Source organism: Halichoeres trimaculatus, unplaced genomic scaffold (genome assembly GCF_033239565.1).
Source record: "Halichoeres trimaculatus isolate MK-OKI-2021-1 unplaced genomic scaffold, fHalTri1.1 fHalTri1_scaffold_3, whole genome shotgun sequence".
Lineage (NCBI taxonomy): Eukaryota > Metazoa > Chordata > Actinopteri > Labriformes > Labridae > Halichoeres > Halichoeres trimaculatus.
The window spans coordinates 27,101,940-27,123,627 of record NW_027437181.1 but is presented as its reverse complement, the minus strand read 5'-3'; the positions used below and the strand labels follow the sequence as shown (position 1 = coordinate 27,123,627).

Here is a 21,688-nt window from a genome sequence, read left to right as displayed (position 1 = left end):
AGCAGCAGCTGCTTGCTGTTGTTCAACTTCAGTTCAAAGCATAGCATGAACATAATGTAAAATCACCATCTAATCAGTCACAAGCTCAGCAAATGAAAACCAGGTTAGTGGCATCCGTTCAGATCCTGGCGCACAGTCTGGTACGAAGCCATCCACGGAAGGATCCAGCTGGAGACTGTTTGATAATAAAAGTAACCTGTGCCCCTTGGAGTAAACCTCAGATTGTTGCTGGGAGTTAGTCTGGAGCCCTGGTGTCATCTCCTTCATATGAAGCAAGAAATGCTTGCTTTCTAGGCTACGTCTTTGCCACAGACTACACTTCACTTCGCTATTTTCTGCTATTACTGCACATTTTTTTGGAACAAAACAACTTACCACCTCCGCGACAAGATCCCAGGCAACGTTTTTTTGTTGTTGGTCTCGGTAGCCAAAAAGGGCGGGCATTAAAAAGTATAGGATGAGCCTGAACACAATTTATGAGCTTTTCGGTATCCATGAAGGAACTACCAAAGTTACATGCATTGTTCTTTTAGGGGCCCACTCAGTCGAACAACATCTCTACTCTGATTGGTTGCCACTGTTTGCCGCTAAACTGCATCATAGCTAATTACCATAAAGTTGGCTGAGGCTCAAATTCTCATCTGGTGCTGCTTTAGCCGCTTTAGCCAATTAGGACACTTTGGCTGCTCAGGACGCCGGGCTCTCATGTAAAATGGATTAACTTCCAGCGTGCTTGCTGCTTTTGCCTCTTTTGCCTCTTTTGGTGTGAACGCACAGTAAGAGTGATTTATTAAGGGAAGAAGCTTTTATGACAGTATTTTCTATGAGCGATAGAGAAAGAAGAAACCCTGTACTTGTTGAACTACATGGGTACACCCACTGGACATTACTTTACAGATTTATGATAAACCACCTTTCATAGGTGTTTCACAGAGTGTGAGTGTTTCAGACATTTTTAAATAAGCAAAATGCTTGAAGTGGCTGTTTATCAAGTTACATAAATGTACTTCATCTCACTTTGTGTCATTATAAAAAGATGTCTTAACACTGAATAATGTGTGTTACAGAGGTGTCATAAACAGTGTCAAAATATGTGTAGATACATGTAAGTCATGCAAGAAATAAGTATCTTTGATGTCAGTTTTCAGCATACAGGGTGTCTGTAAAGTGTAAGAAAAGCACTCAGAGAGCGCAGACCTCCACCAAGCATATTGTGATTGTCGCTAACACTTTAGTCCTACTTTAATGTTATACTCCCCTTCAGCAGACTGTCTGCTACAATTTGGTGTTAGTTGCAGGTTTGTACAATAATTTGTTACCTGACAGTGTTGAAAATTATGATGACCCAGTACATGTTTCATATTCCAGATCTTAGTATCCAGAATATTTCCAGGATCTGGATCGTACTTTTACATCTGTCAGAAATTATGGTGACTTTGTTTTGTATTGTTTTGCAAAGCAATCTGACCATTTATGGTGGAGTTATACACACATATGGTGAAAATGTCCCTATCCCACAATGGTAAGAATCCTTTAAAAAAGTCCTGGGTCCAGACGGTGATCTGGATCACCTCCAAAATGTAATCACTTCTTCCTTATCCTGTTTTGAACATTTCCTGAAAATTTCACAAGATCCGTTCATTAGTTTTGAGTTATGTTGTCACAGACAAACAGACAAACTCTCCCAAAAACATAACCTCCTTGGTTGAGGTAAAAATGCATTACAAAGGCATTTGATAGGATATCCGAATAAGATTTGTTTCATGTATTAAGAAGTTATTTAAGTTTGTAATCACATTGCATTTAAGCATTTCAGGTATCTTAATAAAAGAGGAACTGTCAAATGAACCCCTAAAAATGGCTACTCCCCAAGTAAAGGCACAATATGTGTCATGGTTCATTGAAACAAAAATCAGACATGCAGGCTCAGCTTAAAAAACAAACAAACTAAGAATTAAGTATAGAAGAGATCCACCATCTCATGCATCAATTTTTGCATGGCACAAGAAATTTATGGAGACAAAAAAAAATGTTGGATAAGCCAAGAACAACCAAGAACATCTGAAGAAAACATTGATTGTTTATAACAAGCCTTTCAGCATACTTCTACAAAAATAGTAAAAAAAACAAAAAAAAAACTACAATATCTACTTCTCTGTTTGCAACAATGTCTGCATATTTGCCTGTTCATTTGTTTTGCAAATTGTAAGGAAACTTTACAGACACTTTACAGGGTGTCTGTAAAGTAAAATACATTTCAATGTAGTATAAGTTGATTAGGAATTAACTCAAGGTTTATCTGAATCTGTTCTCAAATTAATCAGTTATAATGATTTGAAGCACTAATTCAGTATACTTTTGAAAACATAAAACTGTACTTCTCCCATTTTTTCTCAGTGTGGGGAGACTGCCTGTCATTAAAATAACACAGCTCTACAAATTCCATTTGGTCGTCCATCAGGAGATGACCTGGCTCCAGTGAAAAATTCAGCCATAGTTCAGACTGAACTTCAGGCTCTTCATCCAGCTGGTGTCATCCATTAGCACACAGTGGATGTTATTTAAATGCACATCATATTGTCATCTCTCTTACATCACAAAGAGGCTGTGTACTTGTGCACTCTGAAAACATAGCGTGCACCATCCTGCAGCATTCACTCATCAGGCACTGCTTCACCTAAAAAAGACAGTCACAGTCCAAAGCACGTAGTACAAAACAGAGAAGGTAGGCAGAGAAAACACAGCTCTCCTGCTGTGGTTTTCAGACCCTGGACCCAGGGAATATGTGAGACATGAGTCTTGTCAGAGGCAGCATCAAGAGAAACAGGCAGAAGATGAAAGTAAGGGGGAAGTGTCTGCAGGAAAAGATGGAGAGTTTTTCGATCAGTGCAGTTAATGAATGCCTGTGAATGCTGCAGGTATTTTCTGCAGAGAGAATTATTTTCCTTTTTCCACTGAAAAGAAATCTTTTTAAATGAAGCAGCATCGTTCACATTGGTCCCTGCTGTGTCACACTGACCATTAGAAGAAGCCTTTAGGAGCCAATCTATTGTTAAATGATGTTGACATTAAGTGGTCTGTGACGCAACAAACATGCTGTCACTCTAGTTACTTAGCAAAAGAAATGAAAGACACTTGAGAACTCACTTGATAGTGGATAATGGGTAATGGGTCTTGAGAACTTCCTGGAAAATGAAGCACCTGTAGGGTTGTAGTTAGAAATACACGTGAATGCATCCTAACACTACAGGTAGCAGGAACATAGATGGAACACCAACATGTAGTCAGATCAGAGCTTTGTCACACTTCTTTGGCATCTCATGTGCATGCAGCTAGACAAACCTATGTGACAGGATTAGGATATGAATGACTGAAGGAAACACATCATGGACTCAGCAGTGACAGCTTAACCTCCACTAGTCTTCAGCTGGTCTGTCTCATTCAGGCGTGTAGGACAAAGCATCTCTATTTGACGACTTGAGAAGCTGTTAACACTCTCAAAATGTGATGATACTTTCTTTACAGCATCTGCAGTGAAGACAAGTCAAAAGTTCAGAAGAGAACAGATATTACAAGGAGACCATAGTCGATGAAACTGTCAGGTTTTATGTACTTTAATCAGTTCTGGGCAGCTGAATTTTACACCAGGCAGTTTTGAGCCAAGACCACATATTATGTGATGACAGGGTGGCGCAGACTTTAAAGAGAGCGATCAGGTGGATTCCTAATTACTGATTGGATAAAAACATGACTGATTAGCATTCAAACTGCTGAGTGAGCTGATTAGAGATTTATTCTACTGTGTTTAAACAAATGTGGGCTTCAACAATGTAAAACAACTCTTATCACTGATTTGTATTTGATAATGAAACAAATCTGAGTTAATATACATTATGATCTTGACTTTTATATTTATTATTCACATAAATGCTGCACTGCTAGATGGTCTGATGACTTGTAGGTGGGAGACAGCTTCAGAGTGCTTTTTTATGGAACAGTGTTAATTCATTTTAAGGACAACATGTTCATGGGAAACATTAAGTATGTTGTGCTCATTGTCGTCCAATAATCCCTTTTTAAAGCAACAGCATTTGCAACTCTCAGAAGTTCCAGTTTGGTCACATTCTCTATTTTATAAGTTTATGAATGCATGAATTATGGGCTGAACGATTTTAAGAAAAGATTGAATTGCGATTTTTCTGGCAGATATTGTGATTTCAATTCGATTCACGGTTTTCTTCAAATCAAGCTTTGGGATATTCACATGTAGGGCTGAATGATTTTAGGAAAAGATCTAATTTTTCTGGCAGATATTGCAATTCACGATTTTTTAATCATTAATTGTGATGATAAATAATCTGTTTTCATCAACTTCTACTCCTAAACAGAGGCTTTGTGTTGTTGACCTGCTTACCAGCACTTTTAACATATAGATTGTCTACAAATTTGTAAAACAGAATGTGTATAATACTTGACACAACAGATCCTGAGTCAGTCAGGAGCCCTGCAAAAAATTGCTGCTTTGGCAATCTCAAAATTGCATTGTCTAAAATTGCGATTTCGATCTGAAAACGATAAATTGTTCAGCCCTAGCATGAATCTATTTTTACTCAGGGTGATAAGACATATGACACGTTATAACATGCCAACCTGAGGATGTCCCTTAGACCAGAGCCACTGTCTGTCTCTGGTGTTATGTACTCCAAATAAAAGTCCTCGACCTGCTTTTGTCAGGCACAGACCCCATGAGGGTGGTATGAGAGCCCGATGTCTACAGGTGGGGGTTGTGCTTAGGGTCCAGCACCGTGCAGGATGTTTGGCATTTGCCAGAGAACACCAAGATTGGCAAATTCGCCACTGGCACCCTGTGCTGTTCATAGATGAAAGCGAGTTCACACTGAGCACATGTGACAGACGTGACAGAGTTTGGAGACGCCGTGGAGAACGTTCTGCTGCCTGCAACATCCTCCAACATGACCGGTTTGACAGTGGGTCAGTAATGGTGTGGGGTGGCATTTCTCTGGGGGGCGCACAGCCCTCCATGTGCTCTCCAGAGGTAGCCTGACTGCCATTAGGTACTGAGATGAGATCTCAGACCCTTTGTGCGTTGGCCCTGGGTCCTTCCTAATGCAAGACAATGCTAGAGTTGATGTGGCTGGAGTATGTCAGCAGATCCTGCAAGACAAAGCCATTGATGCTATGGACCGGCCCGCCTGTTCTCTAGACCTGAATCCAGCTGAGCACATCTGGGACATCATGTCTCACTCCGTCCACCAAGGCCACGCTGCAACACAGACTGTCCAGGAGTTGGTGGATGCTTTAGTCCAGGTCTGGGAGGAGATCCCCCAGGAGACCATACGCCACCTTATCAGGAGCACGCCCAGGTGTTGTAGGGAGGTCATACAGGCACATGGAGGCCAGACACACTACTGAGCCTCATTTTGACTTTAAGGACATTGCATCAAAGTTGGATCAGCCTGTAGTGTGTTTTTCCACTTTCATTTTGAGTGTGCCTCCAAATCTAGACCTCCATGGGTTAACACATTTAATATCCGTTGATAATTTGTGTGTGATTTTGTTGTCAGCACATTCAGCTTTGGAAATAACAAAGTATTTAATATAAAATATTTCATTCAATCAGATCTAGGATGTGTTATTTCAGTGTTCCCTTTATTTTTTTTGAGCAGTGAATGTTTGTTGGTGTTTGATATTTTATCCCCACCACACATGTCTGTGCCACTGCTTCATTCTTACTCTGAACTGACTGAACTCTTATTGCCTAAACCTTTAGCAGTCAGCTGACCATTCAGACACTAAATAGCCTCTGCATCAGTCAACCACAGCAACAGCCATATCTGCGGATATATTACATGGATAGGCTCAACTGACTTTATGGTTGATTCTCACACTTGACCTCTCACGCATGGTAAACAAGAAGTAAAAATGGTAGAGAAAGATTCGTCTGTAAAAACAGCAGTATCAGATTTTGTATCTCGCTTTACAACTGGACAGAAATTGGAAAAAGAGCTTTTGGGTAATGTGCACCCTCTGCCTGGAGTCTGTTGAGAATGACTTAAAGCTCAAGGAGCTGGTGTCCTCGACTGCTTTTAAATCTGAAATGAAATTGTACTTTGTCTCTCTTTGTATTTCAGTCTGTAACTTTGTGTTTTTTTCTGCTGCCTGTCTTTTGTAAGTAATTTTTGTGGGCTTTAATGCCTTTGATGGGGTGGAAGAGGACAGTGGATTGAGCAGGAAACAAGGTGAGAGTGGCCACAGGCTGAATCTGAACCCAGGCTGTAAGGGTGAACTTTATGAAGCATGACCTCGAACACTTGGCCATCTGCGCTCCAACAAGGAATTCAATAAACTTTCTTCAGAGCCGTTCTAGCGTTAAAGATTTTTCCAGGTCACAGGTAATGAAAGCTGTTCTGATTGATCTGTCGTGCAGGTTGATCAAGTGAGCATTAAAAATCTTTTCACCTTTCTCAGAAATAGTGTTTACTGCCGGATTGTTGGATGTCATTAAAAGTTGCACACACAGAGTTTATCTGAAGTTGTAGTCTTTTTGAAATTCACTGGTATTTTTCTTGTCATAATTACTTAATCATCGTTGAACTCTTAAGTGGTGGCACAGAGCACAAAAACAACACTCTGTGGAATATCACCAAGAAGCATATGGTGTAACTTCCTGGCACTCTGTCACGATGCTGTCATACAGATCACGCTGTTCTGCGAAGATCGACCTCATATCTATTCATATATTCATCTTCTGTCTTTATCTCCCGTCTCGTCTTTTCTTACCGTCTCTCGGCGTCTGACCTTTTGTGCTCTTTCTTCCTCTTATACACTTATATTTGTTGCAGCAAATGACTGCAAATATAGTTAGTGTTGCTCTTTACTTATTCTGTGAGGGTTTTCTCTCAAAGCCATTTTCTTCACCTAAAAGATCTTGATGGATTTGTTTTTGATGGACATTAGATCCAATTTGTCACATAGTATTTGCAAAGCATTAAAGTCTTCAATTCCTGCGAAGCAGGAGCAGTTAATCTGAACAAAAATAAAGTTCATGTTTCAAACTGTCTAATCAATGTGAATCTGAAGCTCTAAGCCAAAACCAATAATAATTACCTTCTGTTAGAAAGCGTATCAAAGCTCATTTGTTTTCCTGAGAAGTTACGGGGTTTCTCGCTCTCCAGGGTTTGGCAGTAATGGCTGAAATAGAGTGCAATAAAAGGTAATTGGTGGGTGTTGCATTATTTTATGTCTGAGAGGCATCAGCTAAAGGTTTGCAGGTATTTCTTTGTTATTTTGGGCTGAATGTGTTATTGACTCAAAGGGAAACACTTCAGTGGGCCGGCTGCGGTGTTATAATGCACATTATGGTCAAAAGACAAAGAAGAGTTTAACAAGAAAATATCAAAGTGTAATTGGGCATTGCTGTAAAGTATTTTATCATATTTTGATTTCATAATATTGACTTCAGACATAGCCAGTCTAAAAACCACCTGTTCACTGAGTTTGGCAGAGTTAAAAAGACAGATGGGCCAAAATGACATGCAATTCATTGAGAGTAATGCTTGATTTTATCCCAAAGTATTACTGACATAACACCTGAGCAGCAGCAAATTCATGTTGTTTGTTTTTCTTTTTTTATCTCTAGTCTCTTAACCTGCCCCTCCTTTTCTTACCCTTGACTCAAAATATTGGCTCTTATCTTTTTCTTATCTTGTTTTTCTGTCTGTCCTTTTCAGTCATAATTCAGCACTTTTCTCCACTCATCCGTCTTTCTCCTCCCTGGCAGTTTAAGTGCTGTGGAGGTCAGGAGTATAAAGACTGGGGAGTCAACATGTACCACAACTGTTCAGCACCCGGTCCTTTGGCCTGTGGCGTCCCCTATACCTGCTGCATCACCACTAAGGTAGGTTTCAACATCACTGGTAGTGCCACAACCACCTGCTACTGAGGTTATACACCTGCATGCTCTGGTTGTTGATCATAGTTTCCCATTTTAACTCCCACCTCTCCTCATATTACAGTGGGGGAAATAAGTACTGAACGCGTCAACTTTTTTCTCATCACATTTATTTCCAAAGATTCACTTCAAACAAAATTCCTACCAAGCATTGGTATTAACTCAAATAATCCACTTATGAAAAGAAACCACAATGTTCAGGTCCATAAATAATGATTATGTGGAATTAAGTACGATAACACAGGAAAAAGTGTTGAACACTCTAACTGAGACTCATCTAATACTTAATGGAGAAGCCTTTGTTTGCAATGACAGCTTCCAGATGCTTCTTGTATGTTTTTTTACTAATCGCTCACACTGCTCAGGTGTGATTTTGGCCCATTCCTCTGCACAGATTGTCTTTAAATCTGGAATATTCCTTGGTGCCCTCTGGCGAACCCTTTTCTTTAGTTCTTTCCACAAATGTTCAGCTGGATTGAAGTCAGGTGATTGACTAGGCCATTCTGACAAATTGATTTTCTTTTTTTGAAACCATTTGAGAGTCAACTTTGTCATGTGCTTTGGATCGTTGTCCTGCTGGAAGGTCCAGCCACCATCTTCATCATCCTGGTGGATGGCAGCAGATTCATATCAAGAATTTCCCCATACATGGCTCCATTCATTGCTCCGTCAATTATTTGAAGTTTGCCAAAACCATGAGATGAGAAACAACCCCATGCCACGATGCTTCCACCTCCAAACTTCACTGTTGGTTTAGTGTTTTTTGGGTGATGTGCAGTGTCATTTCTCCTCCAAACATGGTGTGTAGTATGACAGCCCAAAAGTTCAATTTTGGTCTCATCTGACTTGACAACATTCTCCCAGTATTCTACAGGCTTGTCATGATGCTGTTTAGCAAACTTTAAAGGAGCTTCAACATGTCTTTTCTTGAGGAATGGAGTCTTGTGGGCTGAGTGTCCATAGAGGCTATGGAAGTGGAGTGCATTGCCTATTGTTTTCTCTGTAACAATTGTGCCTGCTGCCTCCAAGTCTTCCTGGAGCACTTTCAGGGTGGTCCTTGGCTCGTTGAGTACTCTTATGACTATCTTTCTGACTCCCTGGTCAGGAATCTTGCAAGGAGCTCCTGTGCGTGGCCTGTTGATGGTAAGGTGGTGCTTCTTCCACTTGTGAATAATGGCCCCAACGGTGCTGACTGGAATATTCAGGTGCTTTGATATAAGTCTGTGACAAGTTCCATTCTGATGCTGAGCAACAATCAGGTTGTGAATGTCTTCAGGGAGCTCTTTGCCTTTAACCATCATGAGGTGTGTGGTATTTAACTGCTTGGTGAAAAAACGACCTTTTTTATTGGACCATCAATTTACTCTAGCCCAGCTGATGTTGGTTTGCACTAATTGGAAGTTCAAGTAATAATTACTGACAGATTTCAGGTGGTATGGTGCATTTCCTTGCCAAAGTGTACAGCCTTTCCATGGTGTGTTCAATACTTTTTTTCCTGTGTTATCGTACTTAATTCCACATAATCATTATTTATGGACCTGAACGTTGTGATTTCTTTTCACGTGTGGATTATTTGAGTTAATACCAATGCCTGGTAGAAATTTCATTTGAATTGCAGCTTTGGAAATAAATAAAATGAGAAAAAAGTTGAAGCATTCAATACTTATATCCCCCACTGTATATCCATATCTGCGTTATAACCACTGTGAGCACTACACTGTACCTGAAATGATCACAGTTTTGATGGATTGCTTGTTAATGGCTGGCATAATTAGTGAAGCTCTGTTAAAGTTTATATATTAGTCAGTACTTCATTTTGCATTGGTTATGCACAGGTCTTGTTAACTGCTTCACACAAAGACGTACTGTAAAATGTCTTATTCATACCACAAAGAGGTTTGACTTTGAAAAAAAATGCAGGAGTGCCCTCGGACACACAGGATGTTCTCTGATCCTTTTAGTTCAACCAATTCAACAAACCACACTCTGACCATAAATACTGAGATACATACTGCGTATGTATCTGATTTAATTGTCACCTCTGTCAAGAAGGAGGAAAAAGGAGGCTTAACACCCTGAGGGAGATTGGGTGAGTTAAGATTCAGGGGAACTGGAGAACCCTGTATAAAAAGGGCAAGAATGATGAATGACCCTTGACGGACATGACCTTCAGGCACTCAGGCAACACAACATAAAAAACAGACGTGACTCTGTAGTGGAAATCATTACATGTGTGAAGGGCACCCGGTTTGATCAATCAGTAGCTGAATCTCAAGGTCATCTTTAAACCCTGAGCCCTGAAGAACTTAATTGACGTCACCTGGAAAGTGAAGCACTGACAGAGGCAGTGAGGGCTCAAAATGGTACAAGTGGTAATGGGATGGCACTTTGGCACTCCTGAACTATCAGTTCATCATTTATTTATTCTATATCCGTTTTAGAATCCAAAAATCAAAAAACAGATAACAACTTATTTTGTTTCTCATTTTCAAATCAAAAATCTGAAAACAAATAACGGCCTATTTTTCGCTGTTTTGATTTTGTTTTGAAACTTAAAAAATTATGAGAGAATGGAAATATCATGAGATTTTTTTTCTATTCGTTTTCGGTTTGTGACAAATATCGATGTGTTGTGACCCGGGAGTTGTTGACCTTTTTTTTTTCTTTTTTTTTTCTCAAGAAGGTCAGTTAGTCTCTACTGGGTGATTCCATTGATGGGTGAATTGAGCAGCACGATAGCTAATGTTTTACAGTTATTATTAGTTAACGTTTCTGTCAAGGATGGCGGACGTGTACGTGCTTTTTAAAGAGGGGAAGCCGTATCACACTTAGGAGGCATCAGTTACATGACGTTTCTGCCTGAGGACGTGTTAAATCTAAAACAACATCTATTATGAACAAATACTTTAAAATTTGTTGACTCAATACACATTACTGCTCATATCCTCACTCTGGTAACTAGCACGGTTCTGGACTAATATAATTATTAGTCCATTCTTTTTTCTTTTTTTTTTCTTTTTTAACTTTTCTTTCTATTCTTTTGTTAAGTGTATGTCTTTGTACATCTTGGATGGGTATTGCTGTATCTTAGCCTCTGGCTGTAACTATGTGTCTATTGTTAATTGTACTTTCAGTATAACTAAATGAAAAAAATACTAATAAAATTAAATGCAGAAACGTCTGACAATCATTGCAGAGCATCTCCAGACACCCATGTCCTGCAACATCTCCGAAATGCCTGTGTGGGTCTTACCAGCTTCGAACAACTGCTTAATAACATCGGCGTATTGTTCTAGTGCGGCCATAGTGGTCTATTTATGTGTCACTCACTGTATATCGCCTTCTCTATCTCTATGAACAGGTTTCAGGATCTCCCCTGTTAAAGACTGGCCTCCCTGAGAAAAAAGTCAACAACTTCCAGGCCACAACAAATCGAAAATGATACAAACCAAAAATTACAAAACCAATTTCAAAACAAAAGCAAAACAGTGAAAAATAGGCTGTCATTTGTTTTCCGGTTTTTGATTTGAAAACGAGTAATGAATTAACAAGTCGTTATCTGTTTCCAGATTTTTGGATTCTATAACAGATATGGAATGAACGAATGATATGATACGTACCCTTGTGTGTCTATGGTTTCATGACACATTGCTTTGAACTGTGGTTAATTTCCTCACTCAAAGTCTGCAAATATGCCCACTAAATTTTCACTTTATTATGTAATAACGCTGCATTTTGTAATAATCTGCTGCATTTTGTTATAAAATTCTTGAACACAATATGTAATAGACTTTGCTGCATTATGTAATAAGTTCTTATTACACGTGGGAATCTGCATTTTGTAATTAGTGTTGCAATATGTTACAACTTATTACATATGGCGTTCAAGAATTGTATTACAAGAACAACATTGAGAATCAGACAGTTGGTTTTCCTTGATTTGGAGCAGGTGTTCTCATGCTTAAAATTGTTTTGGACTTCAGTGCCATGAGTTATTGAGAAGTTCTCTTCTCTGTGTATTTGCCTCAGCACCACAACAACTGAAAAAGGAAAAAAAAAAAAGTGGCTCATACATTAGCTACATTAGATGCTTCAAGCGTTTCCCAACTGTACCATGGATTTACCTGAAAACACTCGCGTAACTTTGTGAATATTTCAAAAAATCTTTTTCACGTCAAACTGTGGCTGCTGTCTGACATTGCTATGAAGATGTATGGGCAAACTAATGCAGCAGTCTTCATCAAACCAGTTTCCCCTGTGATGATAAATGTTGTATGTGGTTTAATTATTTCCTCTAGTTACAAAAGCACTTGCTACCTGAGCAGGTGCTGTTTGAACCCCTGCCAGAATCACCCACTGTTGAGAAAAGCACCTGAAGTTGATTCAGATGATGATGATGCTCATTATGTCTGTCGTGTGTGTGTGAAGGTGTTTGATGATCAGCTTGTGTAAGATAATGCAAAGAGCTTGGATAAAGGAAATGTTACATAAATCCAGGCAGCACACAGTATGTTTTTATAACAGCTCTTTGAGTCTCAGTGTGCATGTCATTATGGTAATGGCTATAATGATGTACAATTAGGTTTAAAATGCACCCCTGTGCCAATGTAATGGTGATTAAGCCTTTCTGTGCCAAACACACTTTGGTGATTTTCTCCCACACAAAAAACATACACTTCTCTTTTATTTAAACACCTACACTCTGCAGAGTTTTCAGGGAAAAGACAAAAGCAGAATGTTTTCTAGTGAACAGAAAACAGTTTGAGGAACATCTCTGAACTCATGTAACTCACTGCTGCTCCTGTATTCAATGTTCGCTGTCATTTCTAAAGCGCCTTTTTTTCCTGCTTTAAAATGAGTCCTTCATTAATGTGAGTCACTCGGGGTGACACAGTCAGATATGTTTGTCTTATCAGTTTATAATAAGGGGATAACATATGGTTAGCTGGCGGTCAGGCCAAATATAATATTATCAGGGTGATGCTTCAGGGTGATTCCACTGATTGAAAATTATTTATTTACAGAATCGAATAGAACTTTAATGTAATTGTAACAAATACAACGAAATTGAAGTCACGGCAGCAAGAAAACAAAAGTAAGAAAGTGTATAGAAAGTGCAAAAAGGTCCATAAGAAAATAGATGGTGACAGCTTGTCCATCATTGTCCAGTTTAGCCAGCCTCCACCTCCACAGGGTCCAGGACTGAGCTTCTTCAGCAGTCTGTTCAGTCTCTGTCTCCTGGATCCTGTCTGCTCACAGCAGGTGAAGCTCTTCCAACATGGTGTTGGTGTCTGATGTTAGCTCCGTTAGCCATGTCTGTGAATAGCATGTTGCTACTCTGCCCTCTGGTATTCCCTCTGTTGCTGGGTTAGCACAGCTAGCTTGTCCGTCTCATTGGAGATAGATCTTATGTTCCCAATAATGATGGATGGAAGGACAGGTCCATGTTGTCACTTCTTAGCTCACACCTGAGAACCAGCACGTCGTCCTCACCTCCTTCTCCTCACCTTGTGGGAAGACATCAGGCCTTGCACCAGTTAGCATTGACATGCTACAGGCTGCTAACAGCTGAGTTCACATGTAAACAATGCAGCCATAGTTACATGTAGGATTTCCAGACAAACACAGGAGACAAAGTAGTAAAAATATCACTGAAGCCACAGAAAGTTTGGTGTCCATGACCAACAAATGAGCCATACAAAGAAATGATCCGCTCCAAATACAAATATTACGAAAAAGAGATGAAAAAATTACAAGAAACGAACAAAGAAGAGAGAGCTGCTGCAAAAGGCAGCCATAGCCAACAGGGCGTTAATTGTTAATTCTGTTAATTGTGCTTCCACCTCAACAGTACTCAAACGAGCTAATTCATGGATCAGATGAAAATTAAACAGAACATTTTCATTCTCGGGTCAAAACATTAAAGTTAACGATCTCCCTCTTATTTTATTTCTTTTCACCTGTCTCCTTAACTCTTTGTGTATTTTATCATCCCCTTGCTAATGTTGGCAGTGTTTCTACGTCTTCTCATCTCACCTTCTATTTGCTGCTGATGCTGCTCTGCCATTAATCACCAATCTTAAGTTTTCCAAATAAACTACAACGGCTATCAGAAGGTAACATTTATAAGACCGTCAAAAGGAGGGGTGAAATCTCAGACAGAATTTGAGACGTGCTGTACATTCATTGCATCTTTATGAATGTGTGAAGCGTTCAGGTTGCCTCAAGCATCACCTTTGCCAGTTAGTATTAACAGTTCTATGTTTTCATTTAGCAGATGCTTTTGTCCAAAGTGATGTACAACACAAGCAAGAATTTGAATGAAATATGTCAACAGAGTTCTTCATTAATCAGAATATGACACTAAAGTCTTAAAGCAAAGTGTTGGAATATTTTTGTGCTAAAGTTTGTTTTTGATTATTCATAGATGAATACTTTACAAAACTTAAATGTGGAGTGTTCAAAACCTCAGTGTTATTCTGTAATGATAAGCTTGATGGGCTTGTCAATTCGGTTGTATTGTAATGTTTATATTTTTAACTTTGACATGTCTCACCCTCTGTCTCTCTGTCTCTCACTGCAGCCTAACGAAGTGGCCAACACTCTGTGTGGATACCAGGTGTTAGAGAAAGAGGTATGTCCTCAGAGATGATCCCACATGTTTGATCTCATTGAGCTGATGAATTTTTCATTTTCAAATGTGTATTTCTTGACCACCTCTTTAAACGAGTGATTTGTGCCTCACAGCGTTTGGCTTTGATTGAAACCATCCACATCAGAGGCTGCACCGATGCTTTCTTCATTTGGTTGACAGACAACTATAAGATTCTGGCTGGACTGCTACTGGGGATCCTACTGCCTCAGGTTAACACACACACACACACACACACACACACACATACACACACTCTCATACACAGATGTTTTTGTCTTACACTGAACTTGCACTCACTGGCCACTTTAAGGTACACCTTGCTAGTACCGGGTTGGACCCCCTTTTGCCTTAAGAACTGCTGTAAACCTTGGTGGCATAGATTCAACAAGGTTCTGGAAACATTCCTCAGAGAGTTTGGTCCATGTTGACATGACAGCATCACACAGTTGCTGCAGATTTGTGGCTGATCATCCATGATGAGAATCTCCTGTTCCACCACATCCCAAAGATGCTCTATTGGATTGAGATCTGGGGACTGTGGAGGACATTTGAGTACAGCGAACTCATTGTCATGTTGAAGAAACCAGTCTGAGATGATTCCAGCTTTATGACATGGAGCGTTATCCTGCTGGAAGTAGCCATCAGAAGATGGGTACACTGTGCTCATAAAGGGATGGACATGGTCAGCAACAATACTCAGGTAGGCTGTGGACTTTAAGCCAGGCTCAGGTGGTACTAAGGGGTTAAAGACAGGATGGATCCATGCTGTCATGTTGTTGACGCCAATTTCTGACCCTACCATCTGAATGTGGAGCAGAAATCCAGACTCATCAGACCAGGCAACGTTTTTCCAATCTTCTATTGTCCAGTTTTGGTGTTGCTGTGTGAATTGTAGCCACAGTTTCCTGTTCTTAGCTGACAGGTGGGTCACCCGGTGTGGTCTTCTGCTGCTGTAGCCCATCTGCCTCAAGGTTGGACGTGTTGTGCGTTCAGAGATGCTCTTCTGCAGACCTCGGTTGTAACCAGTGGTTATTTGAGTTACTGTTGCCTTTCTATCAGCTCAAACCAGTCTGTCCATTCTCCTCTGACCTCTGGCATCAACAAGGCATTTTGGCCCACAGAACTGCTGCTCACTGGATATTTTCTCTTTTTGGGATCATTCTCTGTAAACCCTAGAGATGGTTGTTGGTTAAAATCCCAGTAGATCAGCAGTTTCTGAAATACTCAGACCAGCCTGTCTGGCACCAACAACCATGCCACATTCAAAGTCACTTAAATCACCTTTCTTCCCCATTCTGATGCTCGGTTTGAACTGCAGCAGATCATCTTGACCATGTCTTCATGACTAAATGCACTGAGTTGCTGCCATGTGATTGGCTGATTAGAAACTTGTGTTAACGAGCAGTTGGACAGGTATGCCTAATAAAGTGACTGGTGAATGTATATCAGCACTCAGAGGGTTTGGGGTGTTTTCCCTCTGTGACTCCTGTAGTCATCTTATCCTTTGCTAAAAGACTCACAGCTGACAGGAATCTAATGTATCTCAGTGAGGTTCTGAATATCAGCAGCAAATAGAAATGCAAGTGGGTTTTTTTTTGAGTAATCCAGGTGACTGTGGGAGTTGTAAATTGCTTCCTGACACATACGTCTGAAAACTGCATCAGCTGTGATAAAATGAGCAACAATTTTGATAAAAGGCCTCGCTTTTCATCGTGCTGTACATCTAAAGGGAGCAGGCTGAGTTATGATACATCCATTCCCTTCAAATTATGTTTGGAGACACCTTACCCGTGTTTTCTGCATCAGGTAAACATAATCTGGAGAATACTTCGACCTTCAGGCATTCACATCACCGTTATATCTGTCACTGTGCCTTCAGTTCCAGATATTTTCATCAGATCCATTAGAGCATGTGGGCACAATGGACACCTGCCATTTTACATCTCATTTAAACATATTCTGTACATCTGACCCAAACACACCCATAGACACTGACAGGTGTGGATTATTGGATTTATATTATCTGTCATGTTGAAAAATGTGTTTCCTTAATACCCCTCACCATTTTCTGTCTGTGTGTGTGTGTGTGTCTGTGTGTGTGTGTGTGTGTGTGTGTGTGTGTGTGTGTGTGTGTGTGTGTGTGTGTGTGTGTGTGTGTGTGTGTGTGTTAATGGCAGACAGAACAGACGTCAGAACCCAAGAGGGGGTATATTTCTTTTATTTGACATCAGTTCCCTTCTCTCTTTCTTTTTTTTCAGTTCTTTGGAGTAATAATCAGCTGGCTGTACATTACGCGCGTTGAAGATGCCATCAGTGAGTGTGGTCACTACACAGATGGACTACTGAGCTCGAGCACACAACAAGCCAAGAAGCAGGGCCGCATGGCCAAATGGTTCATGTGCATGCCAGAGATCGACTGATGAACACACAACCAACGAACTCTGACCAAAACTCACAGTTGGTTGAATTACAGCAGTCAACCCAGATACTGCTGCAGCTGCTGTGGGCGCCAGTTTTTGAACTGAAGGGGTTTTGTCTTTCTTTCCAAAGGAGGGGTGGGGGGGTCCTTTTTACTTTATCATACGGGAAAGGATTTTTTTTTTTTTTATGTAAATGAAGCACAGATGGATGTTTGACTGTTGTGTTTTTTTTCCATTTTACGTCCTGATTGTATCAAAGACAGAACGGTTTGCAGGGTCCACTGTGTAATTAATTATTAATGGCTGTGTTAACACACAGTGTACTAATGCATGAGTGGGAAATAAGAGCTCCTTTAGACGTGCTTTTAGCTGTAATGTGCCTCAGACTCTCTCAGGGATAAACACACAAACCAACACAACTCTGCTCAACCCTGGTTTGAAGAAAGGTTGTGACACAAGTCAAAGGTTTGACCTCTTTGTCTACCATTTAGCACCAGTTAAAAAACTTTATAAGACCTGTTCTGTCATCTGAAAACAGGACACTTTTACCTTTATTGTGTGTAAAACTCCAAATATTGCTTTATTTAAAAAAAATTGAGCCTGTGTAGATTCACTCGGCGCATTCCTCTGTGACCACTAGTACTTTCACCTCCATGATGAGACCAGAATACACAAGCGCTGTCTGTAATTCCCAGATTTATTACTCACATTTTGCTCATCAAAGCTTAATTTAAACCCAAATCAACTGCTCATCTGTTCATCTTCTGTCATTTTCCTGTTATAATTAGAAAATGCAAAGCAGGTCTAGCCGTGCAGGGTGAGAGAGTCTGCTTATTAGCCGGGTTTTCAGCTTTATGTTGATTCACAACATGAGTTATAATGCAGTGTGGCCAACATAACAAGCTGAGATCTCAGGGTAATTGGTAATCACAGCGACTCGGTCCTGGGAAAGTTGTGTATGTGCCTCTAATTTGCAACGGAAAATTAATCTGTAAGAAAGTCTCATCTGAATGAGATATTACATCAACATGAGCAAAGAACTCGTCTGATGAAGATGCAATGTGTCTTTGAAAGTGTGTCTCAACTTCTAAAAAGTTTTGGTCTTCTGTGCAGTCGGATAATTCAGTAAATGTCTTGTGGCCTGATTGGTTTTCTCTCGACACTTTGTAAAATGTTGACTCATAACCCAATCAAAGCTGCATTCAAATTTACCTCACAGCAGATTTAGTCTAAATCCATCAAAAATCTAATTTTGTGGAGACATGATTCCACAAAGATTTATCAAATTAGCTTTCATAGTGTTTGAAGCTGTCTCAAAAAGTTCCACTTAGTGTGGTTTTTGAGTTTTATCCATTTCATTTTTAGAGAAGTAGTCATAAAAATGAAATTGATGTCCTAGTGAGCCTTGTTAGGATGGAAGTGAAGTTCAAGCCTGACGCAAAATAAAACAAGCTTATTCTTTTGTATTTTCGGTTATTTTATATTTTAATGCCCCTGCCTGCGTGCCATTGTGTGACTTTACATTCCTAATGATTTTTATTTAAGTTCATGCTGTTGCCACTGCCCCAACATGTCTGTCAGCATTTCAAGATGAAGTTTTTCCAGTTGTTGCCTCTTGCATAAATACACAGATGAACTGCAGAGGATTAACATATTTGCTGTGTTTGCTCTGAACACTCAGGCCAAATGTCAGGCTGAATTAGTTCAGCTGATGTTTACGGCTGCAGAGAAATGAAAGTATATCAGGAAGTATTCTTTAAGCAGGTTTGTGAAGTTTTGACTGGTGGGTCGAAGGTGAAGTTATGGACGTAGAATAACCTGGTTTAGGGTTTACAGGCATCACTGTTTGGCTACCATCACACAGAATCTCATTTTCCCACAGAAAAAGGATCTGTTATACATTTCCACTGGTCTGAACTTGCAGGGAGTGCATCACATTCAACATGTGACGGCTTTCTCCTGGTTTAATGACACTGGAGGGAAAGGTCTAATTTCTATGATGTGATGGGTTTAAAATGAAGATTTTTAAAAACAGGCCATTTGAGTTTTCTTCTTCATTAAAGCAGAAGTACTAATGTTGATGAGTTCAAGCACTGCTGAGGCTGATCAACATTACACATGTGGCTGCCTCACTGGTCAGCTCAGTTTATCAGAGAAACCTTGATGATAAAAGAAGAACTCTTCTTGCAGTTTTTATTTTGCTTTGTGTTTTTGAACTAAATCTGTTTTAAATGAGCTCAGCGCAGTCAGGTTTTGTTATTATGTTTTAGTGTTGTGTGTTGTTGTAAAGATTTGCCACTTTGTGACATTGGGATACCAAAGAACATTTGTGTTTTTTGAAGATTACAACATGAATAAAGGTTTTCTTTGAATACTGACCTTCATGTAACATCATTACTAGTTTACTGTGAAGGTGCCTTTACATCACATTTTTAAAGGTCCCATATTATGCAAAAATCACTTTATTAAGTCTTTAAGTGAAATTTGTGGGTCTTTGGCTTTCCTCCCAGCCCACAAAATGTGATATTTAATGACAAAACCTGTACTTAGTAGTGCTTGTGAATGTAAAATCCTGACCTAAAACAAGCTGTTTGGATTTTGGGGATTTGCCGACGACAGCGATTCCCTTTTTTTGACCAATCAGGAGCAAGTCTGACCTGATTGATCCACTGGAGCAGATACCCCCGAATCCCCTCCCCGCCCACTCCTCTCCCCACTGCTGGAGAGATTTGTTAACAGCCACATATTTCCATGCACAACCTTGCTTGCGCTTGCGCCTCATCTACGAAATTAGAGCCCTACGTGGCTAGAGTTATTTTATCAAGGAAATGTGCCAGCTACGCTCAGTAAAACTGTGCATGTGTGTGCTAGTCACTTCACAGCCGACTGCTTTTCCAACTTTGGACAGAACAACAGAGGGCTAGCTAATAGACTGGTCCTGAATCCAGGCGCATTACCAACCATCCACCAACAAACCTCGGTCCCTGGAAATGTGAGTATTTTAAATGCTGTGTGCTGTGGAGCAGATGTAGGAGCTCTTCCTCAGTGTCCCCCCTGTCTCTGTGTTAGCTTCAGGATGCTAACTTTAGCTGCGGTTAGCCTGTTGTTTTAGCCTGTCATGCTACTATAAATGAGCTTCACTGTTTTGTAAACATTGTTCATTCGGAGCTCATGGCGCCGCTCTCAGTGACGCTGAAGAGCGGGGCGGTATCAGCTGTGGCTCATTTACATATGAAGGTCACGCCCACTAAATCAGAGCGTTCTGAACAGAGGGGCTATGAGAGCCTGGAAACAATGCTGCTGTGCTTGATTTATTGGCTTTTTGGACCAAAACATGTTACTACCATTTCATGAAGATATCAATAATCCATATTAAACTGCAGATAAGGAGCAGAATATGGGACCTTTGAATCCAAATGGGAATAAGTAACACATAGATACATATGCATTGTAAATTGCCAGGATGTTCAGCTTACTTCTGGTATGTTTGCCGAGCACTGTGTGCACTTTCTTGGAGTAACATCATCTGTCTGTGATGGTTAGGATCATCATGAAGTCATTCAGTTGGAAAAAGCACATTTAGTGGTTTGTTTTGTCTTGTTTAGGGTGGAGAATAAAATGATTTCTGCAGTTTGATGACTTCTGTTGCTCTTTGTGTTGGCTCCAGCACTGAATAGATCCTCCTGTTGGGGGGCATGAAGGATGGGGTGGGCTGGTAAATAAATAATGGCTGATACAGTGTCATACTGTGTGTTTTTCTGGGGCAGACTTCACTCTGAGTGTGCAGCTGTGTCTATAGTTTACAAGAATAATGAGCAAATATTTTCAGGGTTTTAATACAAAAAAAAGAAAATTACAAGTTACATTCCTGTCTTATCAAGGCATGGGGTTTATTATTATATTTTATAGTTAAACTAGATTAGTGTCCATCAAACCCTGGTGTAAAAAAGATGCTCTAAAATGTCAGCTGCATTGACAGTTAACAGTTTTACTCTGGACATACAAAAAAAAAAAGTTATGTAACAGCTGTCCCCACTTTGAAACCCTCTACTGCGCTGAATATCTCACCACCTCAGACCAGGGGAAGCTTCTTGTTATAGCTTAGCTTTTACAAAGTAAATAAAAAAATAGGCAGCATCACGTTGAATTGCATAGGTCAACAACTCAAAAATAAATCCCAGCACATGAAGTATTGTGTCTGTTCACAGTTGGTTTAAGTTGTTTCATAGGCTGCCATCCAGGTTTTCACAGATATAACATCAGCTGCTGGATTAAGGAGTTATAATTATTCTGTGTATTAACCTCTCACACATGAGCATCCTCCACCCTCTAGTTTCCAGTTGCACTTTGTAGTTTCCCTGTTTAACTTCTTCATCCTCACACTCAAGAGGAGCCTGTGTGAAGAGTATTTTGCTGTGTATTTGTTGCATGGTCTTTTTCCTTCTCTTTCTCCTGCTGTGTTGCAGACTTCCTGCTGCTGTGTGCTTTTGAATATTTTACGCCCATTACCATCAAGGAGGAGATAAGTATTCTCCGACATGATCATCATGTGGAGAAGAAGCTGTCGTGAATGGTCTGTAAGGAGTGGTCGTGTTGCTTTGCCCCATCAGCTAACAGCTTAAAATAACCTGTTTGGTTTTC

General features: G+C 40.1%; 1 protein-coding gene across 1 annotated transcript in view; it reads left to right on the top strand.

Annotated features, from left to right (window-relative positions):
- Positions 1-20,650, top strand: part of tspan15 (tetraspanin 15) — a 46,220-nt gene extending 25,570 nt beyond the window's left edge. The window contains exons 5-8 of the mRNA XM_074665610.1: positions 7,802-7,918; positions 14,556-14,606; positions 14,720-14,836; positions 16,886-20,650. Coding sequence (XP_074521711.1) covers positions 7,802-7,918; positions 14,556-14,606; positions 14,720-14,836; positions 16,886-17,047 — 447 coding nt within the window. The 3' untranslated portion in view covers positions 17,048-20,650. The remainder of the gene's footprint in view (positions 1-7,801; positions 7,919-14,555; positions 14,607-14,719; positions 14,837-16,885) is intronic.
- The last annotated feature ends 1,038 nt before the right edge of the window (positions 20,651-21,688 follow it).